General features: G+C 40.6%; 1 protein-coding gene across 1 annotated transcript in view; it reads left to right on the forward strand.

Moving 5' to 3' along the window:
• The window catches only part of lpp (LIM domain containing preferred translocation partner in lipoma), a 227219-nt gene that overhangs the window by 177438 nt on the left and 26254 nt on the right, over positions 1-23527 (forward strand). The window contains exon 10 of the mRNA XM_079574940.1: positions 9194-9363. Coding sequence (XP_079431066.1) covers positions 9194-9363 — 170 coding nt within the window. The remainder of the gene's footprint in view (positions 1-9193; positions 9364-23527) is intronic.

Raw genomic sequence — 23527 nt, forward strand, 5'->3', positions numbered from 1 at the left:
ATTTTATAGTCTAGGGAGCGCATTTCCGGATCTCCAACTCTGGAAACAGGACATGCACCTAATTCACTTCATTGTATTATGATTAGCCATGAACCTGACCTCAACTTTCACCCAGTATCAAGACAATGACCTATTGGCAATATAAAAACAGGGCTGCACAATGCATTATCCCTTGTTATCCTTTGCTACTGTGCTATTTCCACCTTATTATCATGTTATTACTGTACTGCAAAGTAAAGTGTGACCGTTTTGTCTTGTCCGCTGAGCGCAGAACAAAGCTTTCGAATTGCTGGACAGACGGCGAGTTCTAGCGATGCATTTTGTGGTTGTTAATGTAGAACCTGATTCATTCGGAGAAGACACTTTTCGGCCCTTGAGGTCAATAAGAATTTAATAATCTTAACCTTTCCTTTCTCGTGGAGCAAAAATAGTTTGATATGTGATCAAATACATGCCCCATGCCTACAGCGCGAGAAATCAATTTGCACTTCTTGCCGCTCTGGTCTGGGCCCTGAACCATGTGCGGATCAGCCAAGGTAAGTGGGTCAGAACAAACTTCATCTTTCTTTTTGTATTCCCTCCATGAACTTAATGTATTAATAGGCTCCTCGCAGTTTAGACAGGTTTGTGCTTTGTCTTAGATACTGCGCTGAAAGGATTTGCATATTAGCGAGGTCGCCCTAAGGTTCCTCTCAGGAGTCGGCTTTCAAATGTGCCTCTACATGTCATAACAAGTGGGATGCATGTCAGACTCGAACCTTTTTCCAAGACACCCACCCACCAGCCGCGAACCCACTTCACAGAGCACCAGTCCCCCCCCCCACCGCTCCCGTCCCGCCCCACCTCTGCCTAAGCCCCGCTCCCTCCCAGTGCCTTCGGCCAAGCACCTCGCTCTCACCCACTACAACAAACCGTCTCCATTTAGAGTGCAAAGGTTTCCGTTTAACGTCGAAAAGAAAAAGCCCTCCAACTACAAACAAAACGCAGCTCAAATGTAACTAATTCAATTCTTCGGCGCAAAGAAAACCCAGCTCATAAATAAGCAATTCCTTAAAAACAGAAATGAGCAAAAAGAGACGTTTACTGAAATACCTCGCGTACGCACACATGGAGAATCACATTAGGTGGAAGGATTCAGGGTGTTTATGTGGGGAATTTATACGGCTGCAAAAATGCAATGTAATTAAAGAAAAAAACAATGTTTGGATGTGACTGTGACGTCTTAGTTAGTGCTGACTTCTAACTCTGAATATTTGGGTCTGTGGATCTTGCGTTTTGAAGGATATCGGCCTGTTGAAACGTCGCCTTATTGACTGTCAGAACAATTAATTTTAAAGCCACAATTGTTCATAGAGGTTGGCTCTTGGCAAAAAATGCAAACTGCCTCCACAGAAAGCTTCTGGCAGGAGCTGAACCTCCTGCTTCGAGGTGAGCCAACAACTGCCTGAGTACACAATTGACACAAAGATAATCAGAAAGTGCCTGTAGTTATTGTCTGACATCCTCCCGCGGTCCCGCTGTGAGTGAGAGCCTGAAGAGATGCACTTATGTCTCCAGTCGCTGCCTCTGCCCCGTGTATAGTGGCAAGAGTACACAGGGTATAATGGCGCTGAAGAAGGTCACGGACCACCCGGGGGCAGGAGGAGGGGGCTTCACTAGAGCGTCTGGTGACATGGTAACTCGTCCAAAGCCCGTGTATCACTGTACCACCTACAGTGGATTAGTACATGACAGCTAAAGACTAGATTATAGGACACAATAGGCACGGATCAGCCATCACAGCTGCCTTCTGTAACAAATACGCTTTGTATGGCAGAGTGGGCCGAGCGGCTTATCAAAACACTTTTATCCACCCAAATAAACGGTGCGGCTTTCCTGCTGTGTCACCATCTTTACACTTCGGCCTCTCTGATTTCAGAGTGGGGGGCACTTGAACACCGACAGAGCTGCTGTATTCGCTCTCATTATGGCGCCGCTGCACTGACCTCTGCTGCTGCTTTCTAGTCTCTCTGATGCCTTGTTCCCGCCAACAGAAGCTCTTCTATTTTTTCCCTCTCTCAGTGGTTCACGTGAGGTGACCGCCCCTAGGCCCAGCTCCTCCCCTCTGTCCCAGGCCATGCTGCCTCGTTCAGACAGATCCACTGAGGCTTGCAGGATCAGCTGCGTGTGAGCCCAGCTGAGGCTCGCGGCCTCACGTTGCTAGATTTCACTGTGAGTGAGCGTTTGACCTCGCACTGAGCTCACTCTGCACACACATATATAAGCATTAGAGATACACTGCAGATGGACTACAGAAGCACTACCGACGTACATGTTTGCACACACTCACCTGTTCAGTCTGCAGCCTGCTTCGCTCCACAGTCGACCTGCTCCTCATGTGTGTGCCCCGGGGCCCTGACAGAGCTAGAGCTAATGCTTTGTGGCACATTTTGCTTCAACGTGGTCTTCCTCCATTGCAGCTCTGCTCGGGATCTGCTGACACTGGAAATGAGATTAGAGCGGCCGAGGAGCGGAGGCATTCAGACTGAAATACAGTGATGACAGCTATTCTTTTCTGGTCCTCAGGGCCGCTGCATTGAGAGGGCTGGGGGCCGATATGAAACAACAGGATTAACCCAAGGCCAAAGATGAACAACACACTGAGGTCTAAGACTCTGCAGCAGCTCCCAGTTAAACTGCGGTCTGTGCTGCTAACCATCGTCGACCAGTTGGCCCCGCTTTGATTGTGAAAAGTTCCAGTATCTTTAATTCTCTCTTTGACCAGTCATTTCTCCTCCTGTTCCCTGGAAACTAAAGCCTCAGATTCTATTACAATATCTTTTGTGTTAATAGTTTAAAAACAGTAGTCAAACACTTGTGATGTAACCATGAAATCGTCTGCGTTTTCTTCCAACACAAACTTAAGTTGCGGCTCCCGAGTGGGTTTTGTGGATCTTTTATTAGTTTTGAATAGGAACTACAGTTGCTGCCTCTGCCTTTGGGCTTTGCAAGCGTTGCACCAGCAGGATTGTATTCTTTAGTAAGATAGTGTGAAAAGTTTGGTCTCCCACCAAAAAGTTCCCTGCGATTCTTCTTTACATGCACGATCTTTGATTTCTGACGATGTAAGATCAAATTGAGCTGCAAGTGTGCTCCCTCTCTGCCTTTCATGGCGCTTCAACATCGCGGCGTGAAAAAAACAAAGACGGAGCGAAATCTAAGGCGTTCTGCCACTCAACATCCCCCATTCACCAAACAACAGCGTCTCCTTGCCACTACAAATACATTAGCAATCAATTATTTATGGAACACAGTCAGGGCCTCTTTAATCTTTTCCTTTTATCCAATTAAATTGTCTAAGCATTGGAAGCCTCTGTAGCTCACAGGGAATGTGCCGCTTTTAAAAAAGAGAAGAAGAAAAGACTTTGGTTTTGACTTTCCATGTAACAGAGAGGAGACACTTCTGAGGCTGAGCTATGAAAGAGAGTGAGTCAAGTGTAAATGAAGCCCTCCTCCTGCCGCCATTGCATTGGTTTGTACAGGAACTATTTGAAGTGAGATATTAAGAATGTGGTTTCACTGTCGGCGCAAGGGGACGCCGGCGAGCGCGGGCCTTTCATGATTCCTTTATGCGCGGCTGAAATAGTTGGAAAGTATTTGGGATCAGCTCCACCGGGTAAACACCGTGTTGCTTCAGCTGCGGCTCTCCATTATTTAGCTCCTCGACTGAAGAAGTGACTCAAAATCGCTCACTTCCGATGGCGCCGTGGGGAACTATTGATGTGGAGCGTTTGTAAAACAATAGTCTCTTAGATTATACAGTCGGATTCAAATCAAGAAAAAAAATCTTTTGAGGGTAAGCGTGGCCACATGTTATGGAAAATGTTTACTTCACAGTACAATACTACAATACACTATATCAGCTTGTCATATTTTTACACGTTGATCGACCACACTTTCCATTTTTTGTCTTTGTCTTTGACTTTATTTGATGAAACAGTGGAGCGGCGACAGGAAATCCTAGGATTGCACGGAAAGAGTCACACAGTATGTAGTTTTTATTTGTCTCCAGTTTGGAAAAAGTCAGGAAAAAAGTATTTTGGGGTCACCATAGTGCGACATCGCCCACTCATACCCTACCTTTATCTGGGCTTTGGACCGACTACAGCAAATATAAGATGGATGGATGGATGGATGGATGGATGGATGGATGGATGGGTGGGTGGATGGATGGATGGGTGGATGGGTGGGTGGGTTTATGGATGAATGGATGCATGGATGGGTGGGTGGGTGGGTGGATGGATGGATGGTTGGATGGATGGATGGATGGGTGGGTGGGTGGATGGATGGATGGTGGGATGGATGGTGGGATGAGTGGGTGGGTTGGATGTGGGTGGGTGGATAGATACTGCAGGTGGATAGATACTGCGGATGGATGGATGGATGGATGGATGGATGTATGACAATAGAAATAATATTATGCAAATAAGAGATCAAATACTTACTACCCTAAAAATGTGGTAATATCATCAGTGTTATTTACATTTCCTGGCAGAACATCCCACAGGGTGATGTATAACGTAAAACATTGGTATTTGTAGAAAATGATTCTTTACTTTGGGCTACAATGGTGAGGTTGGATGGACGATTACAATAGAAGGAAAATGAGACACTGGATCTTTTTTTTACATTGTGCACCTAACACTTCATCAGATGCCGCTGTGGGAATCGTGTCTATAACAATACTGTAATGAAAAGATAAAGACTCAATGTATGTGGACCATAATAGGCTCCGCTGTCGAGGCTGATTCGAATTGACATTTTCTATAATGCCTCCTAATTGTCTTGCTTCTCTCGTGGTTGTGACCTGCTCTCTCGTTTCGTTATGTTGGCAAACACAAAGCACATGCAGCACGCCCGCTGTTTCGGTCCGTTACGTGACGCGGTTACTCATGTGTGGTCTGACATGTCTCATACATGTCTGCGTGTGCGCTGCCTCAAAGGGGATTTCTGCTCATTGTGTACATACGGGTTCATCTTGTGCGCTGAATCGAGTTTATTCAAATAGCTCCTGAGGGCCCGCGTCGATCACAGACCGCCAAAAGCAAAAGGCCTTTATTTCCGAGCCGGGTTTGGCTTGTTCAAAGTGCGAGCCCCTTTGGGATGTGTTTGGCATTCCCATCCACTCAGAGAGGACGTCCTGTGATGTGGAGGCGCTAACAGGCTCGGCACGCTGCGATCCCGGGGCCTTCTGAAGCGATTACCCTCCGCACACACCCACGCGCTTCCCTCCCCGAGAGACGCGCCTTTGTTTAATCTGCCTCCCGCTCAGAAGGTAACGCGCTCGTAATTGAGGTGTGGGTACAGATGTTACAGGGAGCAGGGAGATGTCAGAAAGCTCGCGTTGTCGTCGATTGAAATCAAGATCTGTCCGAGGCGAAAGCAAGATGTGAAAGAGGATAAAGGGACCAAAACTGATGGCCAATTTTGAGAGATACAAAATAGCGAAATAAATGTACTGATTATTATTTTTCAAGCATAATAAAAAACTCTTTAGTGATATACACCACTTTTATTTTGCCACTTTACAATCTGGTGCTTTTTCATTCACCCTCAAGTCCCTGTTGGTGACAGAGAGGACACACCACCTCTGTCTGGACCAGCATGTATTACTGTGTTTGATTACCATGAAATTAAAGCCACACCACGTAGAATTTTACCCAATGAATACAAATGAAATACAAGCATTTATTTTATGACAGATGTTTTCACCAGTGAAAAATACCGCATTAATGTACCAACAAACAATTATGAGGCTCACCCCTCCTTAGATATCACTGTAAACTTTACCAGGAGTGGGTGCGTCTCCAGCTCGTTTCCATGGAGATGTGACGAAAGGCAGTAGAATTTGAGATTTAAACAGGTTAGGTTCTCATCCAAATCCATTCATTTATAACACACTGCAGTAATAGAATTTTCTGTGTTGAGCTGGTCATTAGGAGCATGTTTTGTTTTGCCGGCAACGGTATAGTTCAAAATGTTACGCAGTGTACCTTTAACTAGAGTAAATGAACATTTTCAACAATTTAACTAAACTATCAATGTTAACAAATACTAAACTAAACAAACCTGGGATAGTTATGCTTAGCTGTTTAGTTGGATATTGCAAAATGATGAATATGAAACAATGACTACATGAACAGGCTTATGTGATAAGATAAAATGTGACAAAGCACCTTAAACCTCTACTTTGTCACACACCTGCACCTCAACATGGATGACCTATATAGAAATTGGGCAGATGCCTTTTCTAATACAGGAAATTAAATTCATCTCAGACATCAATACCAATACAGAGATTACAAAAGAATACCTTGGCAATGGCCCGCAATTTTTTTCAGTTTTTAAAATGGCAATGACTTTGCCTTTTTGCTGTGTTCTCTCTCCATAAAAAAAAACGTTTCTAACTTGAAGGCAGTCTTAAATTCTACATAAAATCCTCAGGGCGACAGTACTTTCACATTCCCATATATACTTCTGTATGAAATGGTCCTTCGAGTCCGTTCAACAGTGAGTTTCAGTCGGTGTAAAGTACCTTCTGACACACAACTTTAAAACCACGTTGTACTCAGATCGTCTTAAATAATGTATAATTTCTTTTTCCCCAACAATAGCATTCAGATAATAAACACATCTGCCAACACTGTGTTTAGTAAGCCTGTGTTGCTGGAAAAGTTGTAGTCTAGCGATTCTGTGAGCAACTTTCCTCTGTCTCCATTGATGAGATAAAGACTGATGTTAGATTAGAAAGGCATTAGTAAGCCTTCCAGTCATGCACGCATCTCATCTCCGCAACATCCGACTTACAAAAGTTCCTCTCTGATACCTGACACACATCCTTTGAGTTTCCGATTTTAAAAAGCACGGCGTGCAAGTGTTTGAAAAAAAAAAAAAAAAAATGGCTAGATCTGATAGTCTATCTCCCTCTGTTAAAATGCTTGAACTGCTTTCTTCACAACAGCCTGTGTCAATCACCGGCAAATCAGTCTTCAGATGCGGAGAGAAATGAAGGGAAAAAAAACACCCCAAAAAAGATCTATAGAAAAAAGAATTAATTAAATATACTGTATCGTGCTGGTTTGCGAGATGGCATCGTTTCCTCAGATGTGTCAAAAATAAAAATCTTTTTGAAAGCCTATTATTGTGGAGATAGCGGTAATTAAATTGACAGTGTTATTAATTGGGTTGAAGATAAGTTGCATTGAGTGGCGGACATCTTAAACTCAATTAAAGATATCGCTCGCTCAATTAGAGATATCCCAATGCTCTGTCTCGCACTGCGCAATCTGCCGCCTCGGCTCGCAACAGTAGTATCACTTTTTTACACAAAGACCAACTTGGACTTGTGAAGTTTTCTTTTTATCGAGACTTTGGGAAAAAATAATGACGCCGTGTTAGACTTTTTTTCCGAAGTGCATGGCGTCTTTAGAGGGGGATAATTATAGTGCTTAATCCGTGCTTATCTAATGTTTGAAATAGAAATGAAGATTAGGCACTTCTGACATTGAGGCTGGAAAAAAAAATGTAAATCTTTTTATTGGACAACGGAGTGAAGCAGGTAAGTCCTGTCGGGTCTTTGTTCCAGTGAGATGAGTTGAGGTGTGTTGAATTTAAGTTTTGAAAGGAGTGTTTCGTGGGGTCCGAAAGCTGAGCGTCGCACAGAACGTTGTGCATCACAGTAATGCAGAGCCTACATGTAATGGAAATATGCAATAACAAGTTTATTGTCGGCTATTTCTGCCACATTGGACCTTAGGCGAGGTGTTGGTTGGCTTGTTGCACAATGTGGCTACGCTAGTTCCTCTAAGCTGAAGTTGTGGGCACTAGTACTTCCTGTTCGTATTAATTTCCATTAAGATTAGCTTAGACCTGTTCGAATCATCGCATTTCCAAAAGTTTCTGTGGTGGACAGTGAGTTCCTGGCAGATGATCACTTCCTGCAGGTTAATGAGTTGTTGTACAGTGTAAATATTTCCGTATAGGAGATGTTTATGTTTATAAGGATCAGTGAGTTTGTCTTGAAGCTAAAGGCTAAAGGCATTAATTTAATGCATTATACAATTTGAAACAGTGCCTTTTATTATTATTTTTTTTATAGCACGTTAGCCTTTAGCTTTAAGACAAAACTATCAATTATGATCACAGGTGTCTCCGATCTGAACTCGTTACATCAAGATTTGAACACACAGTAAATGATCATCTACCGAGAACTCACTTCCCACAACATAATCTTTAGAAAATATGATTATTATTCCAGGAAAAGAATACAGACAGGAAGCTCACAACTTCAGGTCAGAGGAAGTAGCATAGCCATACCGTGCAACAAGCCAATAGACTCAAAGACAAAGGGAATCTTATTTGTATAGTGCTTTTTATGTGACACAAATAAAAGACAAACACAGACAGACTCACCATCATTCACACATTCATGCACCATGGAGCAATTTAGTTTTCAACTGACACCAATCCCAATGAGACTCGGCACAGAGAACCCACTGTATCATAACATACCCCTTGAAAACTAAGTCAGTCTCACCCAGAACTGCAGCTGAATAACAAGACGTTCACCACTTTTATTTCCTGCTTTCATTTAAAATATATTTTGCCTTACCGTTGCCTTGTTCTCAATACCACATTTTCATTTTGCTGTGAATGAAGGTCACTCTTTCAGAGAAAGTCCCTTCAAAAGCAAAAATCATTATAAATGAATGGAAACGATGTCTGGCATTCAATATCGGCTTGTGACTGGTGTTATAAGAAAAATGTGTGTGGCACCTCTAAGAAGTTTGTAATAAAACTTTTTGTAAAGGTTCAAGTGAGTGTGTATTCGGACATTTAGAAGTAATTTGTGGTAAAAAAAAATAGCATTTTAATCAGACTTTGATAAGAAATTATTGGACTTTTTTAATGTCGGACATAAAAGCTAAACCTGTTTCTACCTGCTGTGACTGTTTCGTGGTGTGTGTGTGAATAAGTGTTAACATGCATTACCTTTATACAGTAGAAAAAGGAAAGGATATTTCGAGCAGTGACAGAATTCGCTTGGATTATTAGACTGAATTCTAAACTTCTCTTAACATAAATCAGTATGAACCATTCCCTGAATTCATGTGTCTGTTGCTCCATCTGGCCTGACTCCTGCCCCTCTCCCCAGGGCGCTGTGCCAGCTGTGGGGAGAACGTGGTGGGCGAGGGCACCGGCTGCACGGCCATGGACCAGGTCTTCCACGTGGACTGCTTCGTGTGTATGACCTGCAGCAGCAAACTGCGCGGAAAACCCTTCTACGCCGTGGACAAGAAGGCCTACTGCGAGCCCTGCTACATCGTGAGTACCTCCCAAACGGGACATACCAGAGTGCATGTCTGTCTGTCGGATGGAGACAAGAGCCCGTGTTCTTGTTAGGGCTGAAATATAGGGATAAATATCGAAATGTGATTTTTCTTTTGTGATTAATAGAGTTTAATAGAGTTGAACATTTGTAAGACGATGAGTTCCATACGAATAGGAATGAGAGAGTAGTGAGAGAGCTGTGGGCAGGAGAAGCACAAAAACGAGCACAGAGGAGTGGGATCAGGTGGTATTTATGGGGCAGAGACCGGAAAGGGCATGCGTGAGGAGGGGTCCTGCTTTCAAACTTGCAGGATAACGGACTTGTCTTCATTTATGTTTTATAATCAAGGCTCAGATCACACACAAAAAATCTTCTCATAAATAAATACATTTTCATGTAATAACTCTTTCAAAATCTCGTATTTGAACAAGATGGCGTGCTCTTACTCCTACTACTCCACAACTACTTAAACTAATGCTGAATTATGGATGTGTTTTCTGCCAAATAAAGATGCAGACAAACTGGAGAGGCGAGGCAAAGTGGTTCAACGGTCCATAAATACATAAATAACGGAAAATGCTAACTATAATGCTAATGCTAGCTTCTTGATGCTAACGGCTAGCTTCGAGTGTCTGTTTTTCACTTCTGCTGGACAATCTGCATGTAAGAATGAGATGAAACATTGACAAGGACCCAATTTTGACTCAACAGTATTTGTGTGTGCTAAATATGCTTTTAGTCCACCAGAAAACAACTAAAAAGAGTGACAAATTGCAATAGCCATGATAAGCTAGTTCACTGTATGTCAGGGGTTCAGTTACGCCTCCGTGCCCAGGTCGTTGCCAAGGCGATAGTTCAGAAGTGACGATTTGTGTGAAGATTTCAATGGATTTAGTGATTTGGATTGAGATCGTGATTTTGGCATGTTCTTTATGCTATATCTGAACTGTTTATTTGACGTTAACATATCACACACCTATTTAGTTTCTGTTTATGCTTCGTGTCGCTAACCATCAGTGTGTTTCGTTAGCAAACCGTACGCGGGAATGTGATGTCATATCGCTAAGCATTATCTGATTAGCAGCAATTGTAAACTAATGGAGATTTTAAAAGTTAAATTGCTGGAGTTATTGATCACATTAAAACACTGAGACATTTTTACTCTGCAGCTAACGGAGTTGCTTCATGGCTTTTTTTCTCCACTTTTTATACTGTTTTTAGCTAATGTTAGTCAATGGAAATGTATGCTAACAGCTGCAAAGATGGCGGATCTCCATGGTAACTGTGGAATTTCCCAAACTCTATTCAGTCTGTTGTTTTTTTCTTCATGAGGTATTTTCCGGCATTTTTTTAGTCCGGAAAATACGCTATTGGATTTTTCTTCACCAGAAAATGAAAATTCAAGCATTGAAAGACAACACAATTCCCATAAATGACTAGTCAAAAAGCAAAATTAAAGTCAAATACAAAATACACAAATATTGCTTGTATAAAATTAGCGAAAATACATGAAAATAGGTGATAACACATAAGACTTGCACATGTACGTACACAGCTACAAAAGAATAAACAACACAGAAGTAGTTATGTGCTCCTTTGCCCATCACAAACCTGTTATATAGTTATTAAAACATTTTTCACACTTCACCAACCATACTGTATGCTGTCTACAGGTTCTTTCAGGCGCTTTAGAAGTGGCCTGAAAGCTTCACTTTATTATTAGAGTTGTCATTTCTCACCACGCTTCCTCCATTTTCCATTTCTATTTTTCTCTTTGTACTTTTTCCTTTTACTGTAATTGATTTTCTTTTTCTGCACATATTGATCATCCGTTACTGTATGTATGCACACCTTATGAAACGGCACTGACGAGAGTTCTTACATCAGGAGCAAACTTAAATGCAATGCAACTTCATCAATTATGCATTTATTTTTTCTTCTGGAAGACTGTGATCAGCAGTAAGTCATGGGAAAGAAGTGCAACCTGCAAAGGCTTGTAGTTGAATTCCTGCTTCCACACCTTTACCACTGCTCAATTGGCCAAAACCTACACCCATGTTACTCTCACTGTGCAATAATGTCTGTGTATGGAAAAGAATTCATTCAGATTATATAAACATTAACTTTTTGCTAACATAACAAATCAACTATAAATAGAGGTCAACCGATATATCCGGCCGATATTTGGGTATTTTACAATGGCAGCTATTGGCCAATGTCTCCACATTGGAAAGTGCTCAGTCAGAGCTTTAAAGTTAGCCCTCCCACAACTTCCTAGGCCTGAGGGAAAATGCGAACCATCACAATTATGGAAATCTGTCTCAAGTTTGTACTACTCAGATTGCATTTATATATTTTATGACATGTTTATAATCCTTAACATGATGAGTGGTGCGCACTGAATGGGTGCTGCTGCCGGATGCTCTCTCATCGAATGCAATTTCTCCATCTGAGATCAATAAAGTATCATCTTATCTTAATTTCAGAACCATAAGAGATAGAGACATGCCATTTTTTTGTATTGGAGTCTGGTGATAATATTGTCTTTAAAACAAGCTTCCGCTGAAGTACAGATTAAACTGGAATGTTTTTTAATAAATCAGCCCTATAGATACAGACGGCATTTCGTCATAGAAGGGGGCGTGGCCTCGCCGGGGGGGGGGAGAGAATGTTAGCATTCTCCGTTTTTTTTATGTGTCTATGGGCTGTTGAACCACTTTGCTCCTCCCCATGTCTTTGTATCTTTATTTAATAGAAAACTGTATCAATAATTCAGCATTTGTTAAAGTACTTTTTGAATAATTACAGAAAGTTTACATATTTCTCCAAATTGTTTTCCCCCTTAACTGTTTTCAAACATGACCATAATATGGGCGATTCCAGAGATGCCGTCTGTATCTATGCCCATGATAAAGCGCCCCCTGCTTTCACAATTTAATAGCATCATACACATGTTTATACAAAAGGCAGAAATATCGGCCGTGCTTATCGACATTTGCCTATGAAAAATCCCCCAAAACCTGCATCGGCCTTTTTAAAACCCACATTGGTCGACCTCTACCTAAGTGTGAAATGTGTGCGGTAATGCTAATGCTTTTAAAAGAGGACAGGTTCTAATTGCCCAACCAAAAATCCATCCAGGAAATAAAAATGCTAGCACTTCAGGGGTAGAAGCAACCAAAGTTAACAGAATGAGGGAACAACATTATAACATGAAAAGGTCCTTTAAACTATGAGGTGTAGCCGTTGGCTCCTCTATAGGTCACTGCTTTGTCAAGTTTGGGAATCTCGACTTTCAATGAGCTTCAGGGCTAGAAATACATGCTGGACGGGTCAAAGGGTAAAGGTGAAAAGTGACACCCCCCCCTATTTTTAGTTTTGGCAACCAACGAAAAGCAAAAGTTTTACAAATACAGCACTTACAGTATAATGGCTTTCCTGAGTAACATTTTCTGTTACTCAGGAAAGACAAGAAGTCAAAACAAAAACATGAAGTACAATCGATGCAGCTAAGTTTGTAGGAATTTGGAGACTGAAATGTGCATCTTAACCCACACATGACCTGACCTCGGCTGAACAGGATTTTCACAACTACAACGGCAATAAATTCCTTGGTAAATATAGAGGCACCTTCACCAATGACAGGGACCTGAGGACGGTCGAGTTCACGGACACTTTACAGCATTGGTTGTAAAGCTGTTTATTTGTTACGTTACTGACCCCTAGTGATTGTACTTGATATTTATGGTCATATTCTGTACCATAGTCCATAGGGTGAGGCTGTACATAGTGTTTAGGAACATATTTATTGCTTAAAGTGACCGTAAATTGACCAACAACAACAAAGCATCAGCAGAAAGGTCATCACAACCATCTAACTAACCCTTTACAATCTCTAAGTTATGTCATCACTTCACATGAGAGTTGCAGCTTTGACGGGAAAGCAGTTCTGTCCAGTAGCAGAGGACCAGAAGTATAAATGCCCTCATTGACATAAGCCCTTGACTCTCCTGTCTGTTGAATCGAACGCACTGATAAACTTGTCATGCCGCCGTTTCCTTTCATTCTAATCACATTGTCTCCACATTAGCCGTCTTTTTGTGGCTTCGGGATTTCACTTTATCGTCGTCTTGGTGAATTATTTGATGAATGCCTTCAGAGAGCTTGATGCAGAACGATCTTTGAGTTAAATGGTTGATAAGCGCCGTGATAGACTTAAAATGCAGCCCGTTATCGAGGCCCGTCAGGATGGTGCAGGAATATAACATGGTATTACTTGTCTAAGTGGATCAGATAAGGCTAAAGACAGCGGTTTCCTCTTTCAGACGCCTCTTACATCATTCAGAACTCGCTCAGGATGTTCCCAGCAAGTTATTTCTGAATTCTGACCAACTTATTTTAATGTCTCTATTCTCTAATATTTCCTCCTACAGAAGTGAGAGCGCCCTTGCACAACTTTGGCCCAACATGACTGTCTACATGCAAATAGTTTAGTGCAAGTATTTTCCCTTTTTTTGTAATTTGCATGTGGTTATCCCAGGGTTTACTGCCGGATGTTAACTTCTGTTTTTATCAGCCAGAAAAGTATTGGTTGTTTCTGCGGGTCATTCATGCGACGCAAAATAGGAAGTTGACAAGTCAAGAAGTGCTTGGTTTTTACTGAGTTTAATGAAGCGGAATGAACAGGAACAATAATGCAATGCCACTTATTAATCCTTTATTCACACAGGTTAGCCTTGTGAGGATCAGTGCCCGATCTTGTGTTTCTAAATGCAGGCTGTGGACTATCGACTATAACATAGTCATTGTTTATAACTTAAGTGGGCTGAATGGGGGCTGCACCTTTCAAGCAACGCCCCCGCGCTCTGGTCATGCAAGCACTGCCGAAACCTTTTGTTTGGACGCAGGTTGTCCCTGTCGTCTGCATTTGTGAATCATCTCATATCTATCCTGCTACAGTTAGAGATGACTTTTCTCTTAGTGCCCCTAATGATATAGTAAAGCATTCTGAAAGCATTCTTGAAATATTATTTTTTCTACCAACCGCCGTACTTATTTACTTGATAGTTGCTAGTCTTAAAGCAGAACTAGGTAACTTTTGCCCCTAGAGGCCACAAGTGCCACTGCAGGTGTCATAGCATGTTGCGCTGACAGAAAAAACTAAGGGAGACATTGTGCCACAACTCAGTGACACAATGGAGACCATTTTATTCACTCAAACTTGGCCGTAAACACTGCTCGCTTTGCCCGTTAGCTTCTTCTTTGTTATTCCATTAGTGTGTATTCGTGACTCCGACCCGTAGGCAGTGAAGTTGCAATTGTGGTTTTCTGGAGAGATACCAGGGGGAGATGAAAGACCCCCTTAATTAAGAGTTAATTTAAACGTCATATACAAAGTTTAAACTTTTAACCCAGTGCATTTTCTCCAGTTCAGCTTTGCCCAGATCTAAAAGGTTGCAGCCTGTATGCCAGAGTAACGCCTCATTCAAAAGCAAAGACCTGCAAAAATCATCTCAATCAGCGGTGTCCAAACTACGGCCCACTTTTAATTGGCCCGCTGCAAATTCAAAATAATTTTTATTTTATTTTTTTGGCCTTAAAGGGACTATAGGTAGTATTTATATTTTATATAAGTATTTATATAAGTATTTTCCTCCCCCTACATGTTCCAGCCATGTCCGAATGTGTAGAATGAGCCCAGACTTATTCACCACAACTGCCTCTAAAATCCTGCACTGTCACTCAAAAAGGTGTCACTTCGGGTCCGAATTGCCATCATGCACGAGCTTAATATAGAAGGCGCAGTTACACATTTGGCCTGAGGTGGCAGTAGTGAGTTTGAAATGGCTAACTTGCATCTAGCCCCTTTAAATGAATATATATAAATAATAAATGAAAATCTATGTATAGAAAGCTTTAAGCATATTCAATTAAAAAACATAGTTAACATTTTATTGACTTTGCTAACTTTAATACAATAGAGGTGAAGTTATATATCTGACCTCTACTGAGTGCGGCCCAGTTCTTTGTATATTTTTCTGTATGTGGCCCTCAGTGAAAAAAGTTTTGACACCCCTGATCAAAATGGAGCTTTTCCCTCGCATCGGTCACCACTTTTTGGACATTTTTCTCCATCGCTTTTTTGTTGGATTTTCGTCACATTTTGGCCACATTTTCATCACTTTTTCTGTTGCTCTTTTTTGCCCTTTTTGTCGCTTTTGCATCAAGTTTTTGTCGCTCTTTTGTTTTTCGTTTCCATCCTTGTTTTCGTCTCATTTCCGTTGCTATTTTGACCATTTTTACAAAGAGTGCAATTTTACATTAAATCAAGATCAAAGTTTTAGTATAGACAAGGGCAGTTTCCTTAAGATGTGTTGATTTAATTTACCTAATTTATTGTTCAGATATGAATTAACCCATCCCACTAACCACACCTCCACATTAACGCACACATTTAGATCAACTTCCCAAACAAAAACCTGCACATTTCCTCTCTTTTACCATTTGCAGGAAACGCCTGTGTCCTGTTTCCAGCCCGGGCCACTTCAGCCATCTCTTAAATCACTCACTCTCTCTCGGAGGCACTCAGTGAGATTGTAGTTGTCTTGTCTGGAAATTCTCCAACTCCGGTACATGCGCAAAGGACCAGCCGGATAATTTAGGAACTTTATTTATGCATTTCATCAGCATAAATGTTCTTCTGGCACAAGATCAAAAGCATGGAGCAAATCTGAATTTCTTAATGAAAGTAATTTCTGCTGCTTTTATTCCCATCCTCGGGGTTGTGGTGTCTGTACCATTAGAGGGATGGTGTCTCTTTGGAGAAATGTTTCATCCCGGGGAGAAAACAGAGAGGAGCTTTAAGAGTTCGCTCCAAGTCACACAGTCTAGGAATCTCCCACAGCCAAGAAACAAAACGCTCTCTGGCTAGAGCTTTTTTGACACATTTTAAGTAAGTAACTTCAGAATGGTTTGAAATGCCCTGTAAGCTGACAATTTCAGTGTCTGAATCTAAATTTGTGCAGAAATTATGATCAGGAAAATGCCTTAGTTGATGGAAGAAAACACAAAAAAACAGGCAAAGAAGCAACAAAAATGTAAAGATCCGTGGTGTCTTTAATTTAGTTTCAAACAGTCTTGTTACTAATCAACAAAACATATGTGAAAGCCAAGACAGTAATAAAGGAGACGCTATTTTTAACACTTACGGCAATATTGTTTGCTAATTAGTTCATTATAACTTCTATTTTTGCAACAATTAATATTACGTTCACTTTTAATGGCTTACTTTAGCTCCCCTTTTGACTTTCACTGGTGGTATATTATGCTTTTTTCGATATTTCATAGTTTAATGTTGTGAATTACTCTAATAGAAAACATAGACTCTGTGCTCTGCTGGAACACATGTGAGAGAAGGTGTTTAAACACAATAGCTGCCAGCAGTTGGACGGAAAAATGATTTGTATTGGAGGTAATTTAAGTGCTTAAGTTAAACAAGGCAGTCTGAATGTATGCAGGATTACACTTTGTTGTTAATGTGAAGTTTGCAAAAACAAGTATCTCCATGTGCCGAGACAAAGAGTGACTTAAATAAACATGTTGTTGTTTAAATCAGCTGTTTGTGCAAATAAATCCTTATCCTCTGTATGTGTCTCATAAACTGTGCAGACCAAGTGTAGTGTATGCAAAGTACATGAATACATTGCTTCGTGGATCAAACAGCAGTTGCCTTCTACAAAAGATTGTTGTTGATTTCGTATCACCATCAGTGGCTCTGTCTTCTGTATTTCCGGACTTAGATTTTACACGCGTGCTGATACACGCTTCTCTTCTGCTTGAGGAGATTTGACTGCTTGTCAGATAGCATCAAATTCTTGTAGTAAGTGACAGGCTCTGCGTTCACCTGCGTAAAACTCCACTTCCTCATCTCTTTATCTCGCCTCTAAAGCACATCCTTTGTCCCGACTCTTCCTTGGTCTCTCCTTTATGCTCTATCTTTACATCTGTTGATTTGAATACGCGTTGATAATGTCGACAGCAGCTCAATTTCGAGCTTACTTTGGATGAAGTGCTTTGTAATCAGACTAATATGGAGAAACAGATTTCCTCCTGTCCGGGTAATAAAGCATTCACCACAGTACTCTGGGTATAACACCCACAAACTCTCCGTCTCAAGTGGACTCTGTCCTCTGCATGATCGTGTCTCACAGCAGCTAACTTCATGTCCTCTTTAGGACAGGTTTAACATTATACAACTTGTTGCACAAATTCATATTTGACGGTGAATGGGGGAATCGAAGGACCTTGACAAATTCTCTGTTGACATAGGGATAAAGCCCTGTCCAGTTCAATATTTGATTTGATTTTGCATATGATATCCAGGTAAATATATTGTGCCATGATGAACACACTTTAAGCTCAGAAAGGTGGAGTTAAAGATATGGACGACGGTTTTGTGTAACCTCTATGATGCAACAATATCCAGGAAATACAGATTTTGCGCTTCAGCAGCTGTGGAAGATAAAGCGACCAAAGGGAAAAACATGGGAAAATTGTCAAAAGATCCAGTGCTGCTTTCATTTTCTACTGAGAGCTTGTGTTAATGATGGGAGAGTGTGACCACTGCGCAAAGTCCTTCTCCAGCACCTCCCGAAGATTCTTAGTGGGGTTCAGATCTGGATTCTGTGGCGGCCGATCCATGAGTGAAAATGATGTCTCATGCTCCCTGAACCACTCTTTCACAATGTGAGCCTGATGAATCCAGGCGTTGTCATCTTGGAATATGCCCGTGCAGGGAAGAAGAAATCCATTGATTTAATAACCTGGTCATTCAGGATGTTCATAGTGTTCGTAGTGTTGCTGAATCTGGGGTGGCACAGGAGTGCAGCGGTTGGCGCTTGTGCTTCATAGCTAGGAGGTCCCGAGTTCGATTCCCACCTGGACGGGGCCTTTCTGTGTGGAGTTTGCATGTTCTTTCCGTGTCTGCGTAGGTTTCCTCCAGATACTGCTGGTTCCTCTTCCACTACAAACATGTACAATAGGTTAATCCCCCTGCCAGGTGTTTCTGACCATTAGCCTGGCTCCACATCTGAAGACGTTCCCTGAGCTCCCACCCACGCTGGCTGCTCACTGCTCCGACAGGTCGCCCCAGTGGCATTAAGGATGAATCAAATGGAGAGAATGAATTTCCCTACGGGGATTAATAAAGTATAATTTAACCTTAATCTTAACCTTAAACCTAGATCTGACCAACTGCATCAAAACCCCAGATCACAACCTTAAAATCCAGGTGATTACCTTTAATTTTGTCACATCTCAAATGCTGCATTGATCATACAGGTGTTTTGTTTTTCCTTCAATAGCGATGGCACGCTTCTTTTGTATTACACAACAATAGTTATGAAAAGAGTTAATTAAGCACAAAACATATCAACAACCATTCCCTTTTCGTTCAAAATCCATTTACTACAAACATACTGATTGTAAAGCAGCTCTGTTCGTTCAGAGTTACAAAACAGTAGCGAGTTATTGATTTTGATTGTAGTTTCTTCCGCTCTGCCGCCTTACACCTTTGTTCATTCATGATCAGTGTCTTTGTTCCATGATAAACCAGCATTGGCTCCATTATGCAAGGTTTTTATAGTTTAACTGAGCAGTAACGGCAGCGCATAGACAGCATCTTTTTGCAGAGGTTAGCGGGGCCACTGTTCCTAAACCCATGAGCGTGCCATAGGGGCCAGGCTTTGTACCTTAGGTAATTTGTTTTAAAAAGCCTGCACGCTTGGCCTTTGCTCTTGGTCTGCATAGCCGTAAACAAACTCATTCAGTCCCATTTTTGAATAGTAAACAATAATTGCATGTCTGTTTGGAGTAGATTCACAAAAGCTTCTCTTTTTTTTTTTCTCCTTTTAACCATTTGCCTTGAACGCTTCGAAGTGCCTTACATTTTGAGAGCACTGTCACAAGGTCGCGCACAAGAGAACCGGGCCTCATATTCATGTAGCAATCATAAAACGATATAGCAATCTGTTCAAAAACGTCATCTATTTCTTGCTTCCTTTGACGGGGTTTTTCAGAGTAAAGCCAAGGTCACGGACGCCAAGTTGAATGAATGTAATTACGTTTATTATCTTCTTTGGCCCCTTATATTTAAAGTAATGGTCTCACTCCACTCAGCCACACTTTCTCCACTGGTCTTTTGTGTGAAAAATAAAGAAGCCATGTGTCAAGTCGTGACCCGCAAGTCGCCAGGAACCCGCGATTTTGATTGACAGACGTGTTTTAAGATCTCACATCTGACTTTGGTTATATCTTGGAAAGTAGCGAGGTCACCGGAGTTATTCACCCAATTCACAGCCTTTTCACGCTTTTACCAGTTAAACTTCTGTCTGCATAACTTTAACCAACTTTTAAAACTTTGATCTTGCACTTACAGTAAAAGCGTCTTTTATTACAGTACGGCAGCCACTGAAAACATGTGTCTCTTCTACGCTACAGTCACGCAGTTCATCAAAGTATTGCTCTTTTCTTTTTTAATCTAAGTGCAACATTTTCATGATAACAATACTTTGGTGTCATGTGGACATCTAAATGCTTTCAGAGATTTCCATTATTGTGGAGGTTGTCATAATAATAGTACAGTACATTTCATTGTTTGAATCAGGTTGAGGTCGGACACACAAAGGAGCATTGTATTGAATGTTATAAAAGGTTATACATTACAAAACATTACATATCTAACAACATGGTGTGTAGCGGTAATTCAACTATAGAAGGGCGACGTGCTCTGAATGTTGCTCCATCGTTTTCTTCAATCAAAAAATGTAACAATGTATTCTTTCTTTTTCTTTTTTTTTTTTTTTCATATGTAATCTTAGTATTTTTCTATATTACTTTTCTTGTCAGATTCCAAAGTGCTTCAATGGTTAATGGTCTCAACATATACTGTATATAGCGCTTTCTACCTTCATTAGGCTCAAAGCGCTTTACAGCAAAGCGCCAGTCACCCATTCACACTCTCATTCATGCACCAGTGTACGCAGACACTGGGGCAATGTGTCTGTGCATCTTCAGGAGCTGGGATTCGAATATTTTTGACGACTAAAATTGGACTAAAACTAAATTAAACGTTTTTCATGAGACTAAAACTATGACTAAAATGTCCAGATATTTTAGTCGACTAAAATAAAACTAAATAAAAATGTAAGGTAGAGACTAAAATAATCCAAACTTGTATTGACCGTCTGAAAGAGCCTCAGATCATGTAAATTCTCTGCCAAAGGATCAGCTCTGAGCTTTGTTCATGTGGAGCAGCTCCATGAAGCAGAGGAACAAGATTAAACATGATTATAATGAATATTATAAATGCAAAGTCGACCAAAATTAGTCTTAATTTTAGTCGACTAAATTGACATGCAATTTTAGTCGACTAAAAGTAGACTAAAATTGAAAAGATTTTTTTTGACTAAATCTCGACTAAAATTACGTTACATTTTAGTCAAAAGACTAAAACTAAAATAAAATACGTTGTCAAAATTAACACCGGTTAAAGGTGCATTTTGCAACTTTTAATGTGAGAAATAAAAGTTAATATTAAAGCGTATTTGATCTTTCAGTGACCCAACAGCCGTATGGCGCCTTTACTTTCCATCCCAGTGGCCGCTAAGGTGCTCCAGGACCAATTTCTGTTCAGTTTTCGCTGCTGACGGGTCTGTGCCCATGGCTACATATACATTCCATCTGAAAAACCAGAAACCTGAAAAAACCTGAGATAAAGTAGGTCGTTGAGCTTCACACAGGCCGCTGGGTCACTGAGAGGTCAAATATGCACTAATATCAACTCTTTTTTTCACATAAAAAGTTGCATGATGCACCTTTTAATACCAGTAGAAAAGTTATAGAGTTATTGCTGTCATAACTCATCAGAACTTTCCAAAAATCCAGATGTATAAGCTTTTCTCCAAGTGTCTACAAATACATTATTACAATATACTGCAGGGGACTAAAATGAATGTTGCTCTTTTAAATGGGTACAGCCCCTTAAACAGCACTGCCATGACTCTCAAAGCTCTTTTTCTTGTTTATCATTAATGCAGATCAATCACAGGAAGTGTCAGACTCAAATGTCGATGGGAGCATGTTTCGCAGCAGCACCCCGAGGTGACAGGCTGCACTGGGGCCCTGGGGTGCTATCTGCCCTCCATCAATGATCCTCCCCAAAACACGGCTCCAAAACTCACGGAGACCTCCAGGAAGAGCCTGCAGTCTGCGCTGTCATTCGCACAGGGCTAATGTTTACCGCCGACCCAGCTCCCACCAGTCAGATCTAACGGGGATGGGATAATAAGCATATCTTCACTGTGCGGTGCTATGTTTATTTTATTTTTGGACTAGTTAACCTGGACATTTTCTCCAGTCTGGCATTATGCAAATCTAAAAACGTCAAAAGAGCAACAAAAAAGTGACAAAAATATGACAGAAAAGCCACAAAAAAGGGGTAAAAGCACAACAAAAGAGTGACAAAAGAAGCAACAAAAAAGTGACAAAAGAAGCAAAAAAAAAAGTGACAAAAAGAGCAACAAAAAAGTGACCAAAACACAACAAAAAAGTGACAAAAGAAGCAACAAAAGAGTGAGAAAAGCAACAATAGCTAAATAAAAGAAGAGACAAAAACACGACGAAACCCAAAATAAAAAGCACAAAAGAGCAACAGAAAAGACAAAAACATGATGAAAACAGGTCAGAAAAGCTACAGAAAAGGGATAAAAACACAACAAAAAAGTGACAAAAGCACAACAAAAAAGTGACAAAAGAAGTAACAAAAAAGTAACGAAAACACAACACAAAAGTGACAAAAACACAACAAAAAAGTGACAAAAACACACAAAAAAGTGACAAAAACGCACAAAAAAGTGACAAAAACGCACAAAAAAGTGACAAAAAGAGCAACAAAAAAGTGACCAAAACACACAAAAAAGTGACAAAAAGAGCAACAAAAAAGTGACCAAAACACACAAAAAAGTGACGAAAGAAGCAACAAAAGAGTGAGAAAAGCAACAATAGCTAAATAAAAGAAGAGACGAAACCCAAAATAAAAAGCACAAAAGAGCAACAGAAAAGACAAAAACATGATGAAAACAGGACAGAAAAGCTACAGAAAAGCGATAAAAACACAACAAAAAAGGGACAAGAACACAGCAAAAGAGTGACAAAAGAAGCAACAGAAGAGTGACAAAAGCGTGCCAGAAAAGCAACAATAACGCAACAAAAAAGTGAGAAAAGAGTGACAAGAGCAACAAAAACATAACGAAAACATAAAAAAAGAGTTACAAAAGCACAACAAAAAAGTGACAAAAGAAGCAACAAAAAAGGGATAAAAACACAACAAAAAAGGGACAAAAACACAACAAAACAGTGACAAAAACACATAAAAAAGTGACAAAAGACGCAACAAAAGAGTGAGAAAAGCAACAATAGCTAAATAAAAAAGAGACAAAAACACGACGAAACCCAAAATAAAAGGCACAAAAGCAACAGTAAAGACAAAAGCATGATGAAAACAGGACAGAAAACCTACAAAAAAGGGATGAAAACAACAAAAAAGGGACAAAAACACAGCAAAAGAGTGACAAAAGAAGCAACAAAAGAGTGACAAAAGCGTGCCAGAAAAGCAACAATAACGCAACAAAAAAAGTGAGAAAAGAGTGACAAGAGCAACAAAAACATAACGAAAACATAAAAAAGAGTTACAAAAGTACAACAAAAAAGTGACAAAAGAAGCAACAAAAAAGTAACGAAAACACAACAAAAAAGTGACAAAAACATGACAGAAAAGCCACAAAAAAGGGATAAAAACACAACAAAAAAGGGACAAAAAAGAGTGACAAAAGAAGCAACAAAAGAGTGACAAAAGCGTGCCAAAAAAAGTGAGAAAAGAGTGACAAGAGCAACAAAAACATAACAAAAACATTTAAAAAAAACAAAAACGCCAAAAAGACGTTAAAAAAAACATCACAAAAAGACGCTTCAAACATGTGACAAAAACCCAATGACAACACAACAAAATAGTTGAGATCAGTTTTGTAGGCCTTAGTTTTCAGATGAGACGTTACACAGTTGCTCTCCAAACAAGAAGCTTTTAGATTTGGGTAAAGCCGA

The sequence above is a fragment of the Gobius niger genome (genome assembly GCF_951799975.1).
Source record: "Gobius niger genome assembly, chromosome: 17".
In the NCBI taxonomy this organism is placed as follows: Eukaryota; Metazoa; Chordata; class Actinopteri; order Gobiiformes; family Gobiidae; genus Gobius; species Gobius niger.